The sequence below is a fragment of the Cinclus cinclus genome, chromosome 4 (genome assembly GCF_963662255.1).
Source record: "Cinclus cinclus chromosome 4, bCinCin1.1, whole genome shotgun sequence".
NCBI classification, from domain to species: Eukaryota; Metazoa; Chordata; class Aves; order Passeriformes; family Cinclidae; genus Cinclus; species Cinclus cinclus.
The window spans coordinates 6654466-6662183 of NC_085049.1; the positions used below are offsets into that span (position 1 = coordinate 6654466).

Consider the following 7718-nt stretch of genomic DNA (forward strand, 5'->3'; position numbering starts at 1 on the left):
TTCAATGTTGAAGGGATTAGATCCTAACCAAACAATATGGCAGGACAGTACAGCAAACAGGAAAATTCTATAGTTTAAGAATAATTTATATGCAATTCATAGCAAAACACTCACCAAGATCTGTATTTGGGCCAGCAAGTAGCTGCTTAAATTTGTCTAATCGAGATGCTTCTCTCTCAGTTAATGCAGGAGTAACTGAGGTGTTGAAGTCTGCCACCCCACTTGTCAAGGGAGGTATGGAAGTTTGGGGAAGTGACTGTGATCTCTGCATGGAAGAATTTTCACTAGCATTCTCTGAAGGGAAAAAACCACAGCAGTTAGCCTCAGCTAGTGAGGAGGCTACTTACCCATTGAATGTAATTTGAAAAATTCAAAATAGAATTCTGTTTTTCAAAAACACAAACTCAAGTATAGCAGAAGTTTGTACTTTAAATTACTTGGATTTAGCAGAAGGAGCATTTCTCTTTGGAACAGTATTCCACAATTAAAACACATCAATTAGAGATGAGAGATTTCCAAAATCTGTGTTACTAAAACCTGTTTTCATTGTCTCCAGCATTCTTGGGGAAAAAAAAAAAAAAAAAAAAGGAAAACAAAAAAACCAACCACTGAGAAATCTTGAAATTATTGCGATTTAAAGCTTACATAACACCATGGAACAGATCACATGAAAGTGAATCTTCCAGTCCACCTGCATTATTTTCTCCAGCTTATCAATATATTTTAACTATATTTATATTTTAATTAAAATATAATTTTTTACAGTAATAGTATTACTATAAATTGAATACATCTTGGTACATTTAACCAATAAAATACATTCAATAGTGGAACTTCCGAATTTGGATTTTTTTTTTAAGGCTGAAAACAAGAAAAAGTTTAATTATTCCTCTGCCACACACATGCATTACAATTTAGTAAGGCAGGCAGTCTTCCTCTCAAATAAACCCCTAGTGATACACAGTATTTTCCTGTGATATTAATAAAGGGTTGGGAAGGGTTTACAGTCTTACAGGGGCAAATAATTTAGCTCTGATCCTTTAACTTTCAACAACTTTTTCCACTTTTCAACATACCTAATGAACTCGATGTATGACCTTCACTGACTGATTTAACAAGCCTATTATCACCACATGCAACTGAGGTCAGCTGTGAAGATTCTTCTTGCTTTTCTTCCTGTAGATGTTCTTCCTGAAATTTATGCTGTTCTTGTAGCTTGCTGTGATTCTGAATTACTTTGTGAGCTGTTTCCATGACCACTTCTGTATTTAAGTTTTCAGCAGCTATTGCTAAAAGTTCATCATCATCATCTCCAAGATCCCAAGCATCACTTGTGTTACTTTCAAATTCTTGGAAGGTGCTGACTTTCTTTAATTTCACTGGAGTTGTAGGTGGCCTTGAGCCTGGTTTTATTAAGCTGTTCAGAAATAAATAAACAATATTAGAAAACCAGTGAGAAAACAAAACACTGTGGGTAGGACCAAACGCCAAAAGTTCATGTTGCCACTATATCCACCCATGTTGCCTACAGCTGAATAAATCAGAATGAGGGCTGTAAAACCTGACACTTTTTTTGCTTTGAATAAAAGCTAAACAAATCTTTCCTTCCCTTTTTTTAAGGGGGTAAAAAAAAAGCAACCCCAAAGCTACATGAAAGGATTACTACTAGAATAGCTTATAAAATAGACAGGGCACACTGCATCATTGCTCTTATTCATCCATTTCTGTACATTTCAGCCCTTTCAATGCCATTGCTGTATAACAGCACAGGAGCTGCAATCAAGTCATGGTCTACTAAGTCATCATAAGCAATCACTCAACACAATCACTGTCATAAACAAACCAAGTCTCACCTTAAAACTTATTAAGTCTATCATTCCTCCCCATCCAGGTACGCCAGCATGGATGTCCTTCAGAACTTTGCTCTTCTTAGAGGAAACATATTTCTTCTAGTGACTAGTCTAAGTGGACCCTGATCAGCTCCCAACCTTTTACCCCTCTGTCAACATGCAGTATAAGATATGAACCAAGTACCCCTCCCTAGGCTGGCACTTGTTCTCATTTAGAGTACTGCAGAGCAACCACATCTCCCCTCAGAAATGAACTGAATAAGATACAAAATTGAGATTGCTCTTGGTCTGTTCCCAAAAAATAAAGAAGTTACTGCCATTAATTTAACTGTGCTTTCAATGTGTGGGTAAGATGGGAAAGGATCACAGATGGTCATCTGCCCCAAACTCCCTGCTCAGGCAGGGTCATCTTGCACAGAACTGCATCAAGATGGTTCTTGAGTTCATTTCTGACCTCCCTGTCTCTCTACCTGGGCTAGTTTTTCTTTTTTCCTGTCAAGACAAGGCAGGCAGCACTGCAAATCAGAAAAAGTTCTTACCCAGTTCTCATATAGTATCAGTCATAACATTTCTGTTATGTCTTTGGAGAGTATCTTCCCTAACAGGTGCTACAACACATTTTCAGCTGACTTGTCATCACTATCTAAAAGAGCGAGGTCTTTCTCTAGTTCTGTCACTTCAAGCAGTAAACTTCCAGTTTCTGTAACATGGTCTCTATACTTCTGTACTTCGAGCCAATTAATCTAATTTAATTCCGCCCTTGAGCTCACACATTTCAACTGCCTCCAACTCTGTATCATCTGAAAATTAACTACAATGTTTACTTCTTGTACTATCCAAAATCAGTCCTTGAAAAAAATCTGGTGGAAGCATGATGTCCTTCCAAGCAAATACTTTAGTATATATATTTTTTTTTTACTTTACCACAATGCCCCATGTATAAGGCATTACAGATAAATAATAACAGTTGGCAATCTATGTTAGTTAAGATCTGAAAGAGCTGATCCTGCAAATGTGGTAACCATCAGGAAGTCACAAAGAAGAAGTCAGAACAGAGAAGTTAAAATTATGACAAAAATTGAAAAAGGAAGACTAACAATAAGCTTCATAGCCAACAGGAGCAAAAAAAAAAAAAGACAACAGAGGAGACACAAAATACTTGGAATATTTAAGCATTAGGTTAACTTACGTTCCATGCAATAATGGATCAAAAGGTGGGTGCTGAGCTCCATACACATGTTGAATACTAAAGGAAAAGAAAGACAGTTATCATGAAAATAAAAAATATTTGGAGAGTTTCTGTGTATTAAATAGTCAATAATAAACACGTTACAAAAAATGTTCCAACAATCTCCGTTTCAAAAACTAAAAATAATGAAGCTGCAGTTGACGTGCACACTAAGAACCAATTTAATAAAAATCAGATTTATTTGCTAAACAGGAACTCTTTGTGAGACCTAAGCCAAGGCTATTTTAGGCTACTTCAGGCTATTTCATTTTAATAACCAGGAATTAAAATAAGAAATAAGTTAGATGTTGCAGTAAGAAACAACAAAAATTCTCCTCTCAGATTTATAATTTCTTTGTCTCTCGCAAATAAAATTTAAAATATTCAAAGAAGATCAAATCTTTATTTCCACATGCTCTTGTCACCCAAAATATAACCAGACAACTCTTAACCATGACTAAAGTGCAAGGATGAAAAAGCTACAGTAAAATACAGAAGGTGACAGGTTAGAGAATCAAAGCCATTAAAAAATTCCTTGAAACGAGTTTCCAAAGACATACTTATTCACTAGCCTCTAGCATTACAAAATAGCATGTTATTGTGTGAAAACCAAAACTCTCAACAAACTAAAAGTTCATTACCTCCCCGTTACTTGGTATATAACTATTCTGTAAGTAAAAATGCCACAGAAGGCACATCAAGATTTACATGTAGCTTCATAATTACGACAGAACTCTGCAATTGTGAGAAATGAATCATATGTGACATTAACATCTACCCAAACCCATAATAAAAATCACATAGAACAATCATGCCCTCCTCACACACCAAAAACAATCTCCAGACCATAAGGATAAGCAAGTCCAACCTTAGTAAACCTGAGATAGAACCAAGCCAAAAAGAGAGCAGTCTAAACAGATTTTAAGAAAGGCTTAGACTTTCACACAAGTGCAGCATTAACACCAGTGAAAATAGCCCTAGTAGTTACTGAAAATGGTGGTGTATCAAAACTCGTAACAGTTTTTATGTGATTCCATGGAAATAAATATCCCACCAGCCTTTTCACAGAACTGCACTCCATCCTCTCCACAGGCAGGTTTCCTGCTCTATGCTCACCTGAGGGTCAGGTGTCACTGTCCATTGCCATACACACAGACAGTGCCTTTTCTTAACACCACTCTGTGCATAACTGCAATGGAAATCCACTCAAATAGAAAGCAACAACAGTCCTCTCCATGTCATGCAAAAAATAAATAGAAATCAAAGCACATTCTCCACAGTGTCCTTGTTGTTCCACAAGCCTGTAGTTTTCTGCAAATTAACTGCAACTATTTATAGACCCAGCGCAAGAGAGGAAACGCAAGAAGAGTTTTACCCCCAAGAGGTCCTGCAAAGTTACAAAGAAAACATTTTAGAAGAAAGACAACTTGGACTGAAAAAGTTAGTTTGTAACCAAAGAAACAAAACCACTCCCAGTTAGTGCTTATGGGTAAAGGAAAATGTAAGAAGGTAAATGATGAGCAGGACTACGTTGCTGAATTCATGTAAAGGATACAAAATACAGAGTTACTGTTCCCTGAAAACCGCTAAGTACACAGGGTTCTTACAAAAACAATACAGAAGACTGTACTTTGAGAAGAATTTAGGGATGAGAGCAGACAATGCTATTGTTAAATAATAATCTGAATATGTATTCCCAGCCTGATGCAACAATCAAAAGTCAACGTGACTTCACGGATCTGTACCCTGGAAAATCTTGAATGGGAGAAGGCACTTGTAGCTTTTTGCACTAATACAACGACAGGTCTGCTGTCTTCCACACTTCAGGAAGAAGGTTGAGAAAATGACAATATTTTGAAATACCTAGCAGAAACTAAAACATGTCTCTATGCCTAGAAAATGCAGCTTCCTATAAAGTATTTCAAAAAATATCATAACTCATAACTTGTATCAAGTTTCAAAACATCCTAAATTGGCACTGCTGAGAGCTACAAACACAGCCGCCCACTCAAAATATCCCGGCGAACACATTCCCAGGATCACGCTAACTCCTTTAACCATGATATCAGCCTAGGAAGGCACATTCAGATGATTTAACAACCTTTCTGATACAAGTTATAACCAAGGCTAACTGACCACCAGCGATCTCCAGCAGACCACTGGAGGTGCTCAGCGCTGGAAGGCTCCGAGCACTGAGAGAACAAGGGAGTCGGGTGCGAGCAGGGACCGACAGGACACGGTCTCTGCAGCGGAGACTCAAAGCCCCGCGAGGTCCCGTTGGGCTAGGCGGCCGAGGGGGCAGGAGCGCGGTGTTGGCTTCACAGCGAAGCCGAACGGGCACAGACGCCCCCGCCGGCCCGGCACCGTCCGGGGGCCCGCGGCACCGACCTTCCGCGGCTCCTCTCACCTGCCCGGCACCTTCGCGCCGCTCCGCTTCCAGAACTGCTTCCTGCCCCCGTCGCTCGCCATGGCGGCGTCACCTCATCCCCCTCCGCGGTCGCGGTCCCGGCCCGCTCTCTCAGGCTTCACTCCCCGCCATTCCCTTCCACAGAGGCACCACTGAGCGCGGCCATCTTGGGACAGGAAAACAAACCCGCGTCTTATTCGCCCTCTGAAACGGCCGGGAAGTTTGAGCCAACCAGAAGTGAGATTGCTGCCGGGTGGGTGCGGTCGGGCCAATCGCAGCGAGGGGATGCTGGGAGTGGCCTCGGCCCCGCCCCGTGAGCGCTCGCCGCGGGCCCGGCCCGGCCCGGCCCGGCCCGGCCCGGAGGGTTCCGCGGGTGTTCCCGGTCCAAAGCATCCCTGTAACTCGGGCTCTTCGAGTGGGACGTTTTCAGACTTTAATCCTTTTCGATTGAAACGTACAGGGCAATTCCTCAGAGTACTCCTTAGAAGTGCAAAACTCTCCTTGTAAATGGGTGGAGACATTAATTGAAGATCAGCGGGCATCGGTTTATAACAAAATCCGTCACAATTTTTCTACTTTATTTTTTTTATAATTATTTCCAATTATCAACCCAGCTAGTGGGGATTGGGGGATGGGGAGCGGGGGGACTTTAAGCTTCCTTTGTTTTAAAGTTCTCTAACCATTGTACCCACTTCATTTCCCAGTAATTCTGATCCAAGGATACATCAGTAATGCCAAGAAAACAAGTATGGTTTTACTTTACGTTACTTTTACTTATGGTTATTTTTTGGAGTATGGCTCCTGAGAAAAGTGCTGAGTTACAGGAGTTTTTGCTGCATGTAAATGCAATTTAGCATATAATTCAACATGTCAATGATTGTTCAGGGTACATCCTGCCACAGTTATGCCAAAAAACTGGCATGTAGTACAAGACCTGATCTGCAGTGCAATGTTTGTTCTTTAATATGTATTTCATGTGTAAGTTATTTGTTAACAATTTTTTTTAAATAAAAGTTTTCTGCTTTGGGATTTACTTTAGCAATTCCTTTCTAAGAACTGACAAAAATTAAATGTTTCACAGATCACCATCCACTGGTGAAAGCTGTTATTTAAATACCTTTTATGGATCTATGTGCTGTAGGAAGTATCTCCTTCTCCATTTGTGTCCTTTAAGTAGAATTTGTCTTACAGATTCTGGACCTTGATTATCATCAGTATTAATGGAATACACATGAAAAATAAATGTAATATGATCTATGTCTGTCACTAAAGTGAAATAAAACCTGCAAAGTTGTGACAGAACTTTGCTTGGTCGTAGCTAGATAAATTTAAACTATACTTTTTGCTTCTGGAATACAAAAATGAGGTGTTTATCTTGTGACAGTTAAAAAAAGTGATAAGTCCATAAAACATGCATTCCATCACTAGCATTAATATGGATGTTAAAACTGTGTTTCAGTTATTTTTGTTTGTTGTTGATATTTATCAAAGGGAAGTATAGATTCAGCCTAGATAGCTCAAGCCATCTGTCATCCTTATGACAGATGACCTGAATCCTGAAGTGACACCATATAATTTTTGTGGCAATCTGGTGCAGCCATGTGGAACTTCTGGTTCTTTTTAGCAGTGGAGTTTTTGCTGAGTTACGTAATCAAGTCAGTACAAGGTTAACTGTATTATTCATATCTCATTATATTAGATATATGTTACCTTGTACCTCAGTTTTTAATGTGGTTCAGAATTTTGTGCTGGAAACAACTGGCTGTTGCACAGATTGTTCCATCAATAAATCTGACTTGCAAAGGGGGCTAGATTTGTATCAAGAACTGCAAGTGCCCTCCTCTGCTCCTGTGAAGGGCTGCTGCCAGTTTTGTCCTGTGGACTGAAGTCCTACAGACCTGGCAGCGATTGACTTTCAGGAAGGCAAGGATACTGTTTTTCTTCCTGTCCCATTCATTTTATATTTTATCCTTATCCTGAATTTTGTTTTATCCGTGACACAAACCTGTGTTGCCAATGTTCTGAAGATGCAAGGGATTTGGAAGGAGGAACCTTTCAAGTCTTCATCAGGTAAGTTAGGTGCAATTCTTCATGCCCACCACTCAAGCTGATCTGGCCACAAAGAGTGTGTCCTTGAAGAGAATTTACCAAATGGTACTAACTGAGTATCATAAAGTAAGTTCACAGCTTTGGAAGCAGAATTTGGTCTGAGCATGTATTTTAGCAGTGTTAC

General features: G+C 39.6%; 1 protein-coding gene across 4 annotated transcripts in view; it reads right to left on the bottom strand.

Moving 5' to 3' along the window:
• TBC1D22A (TBC1 domain family member 22A) overlaps positions 1-5644 on the bottom strand; it is a 135764-nt gene extending 130120 nt beyond the window's left edge. Inside the window, exons 1-4 of one of the 4 annotated variants that reach the window (XM_062491591.1) lie at positions 5486-5644; positions 3040-3096; positions 1086-1417; positions 115-294 (exon numbers count right to left, since the gene is read on the bottom strand). In XM_062491591.1, the coding sequence (XP_062347575.1) occupies positions 115-294; positions 1086-1417; positions 3040-3096; positions 5486-5547 (631 nt within the window). In that variant the 5' untranslated portion in view covers positions 5548-5644. Of the gene's footprint in view, positions 1-114; positions 295-1076; positions 1418-3039; positions 3097-5485 lie in introns of all 4 variants that reach the window. The other 3 variants (XM_062491590.1, XM_062491593.1, XM_062491594.1) reach the window with 3 other exon arrangements.
• Between the last annotated feature and the right edge of the window lie 2074 nt (positions 5645-7718).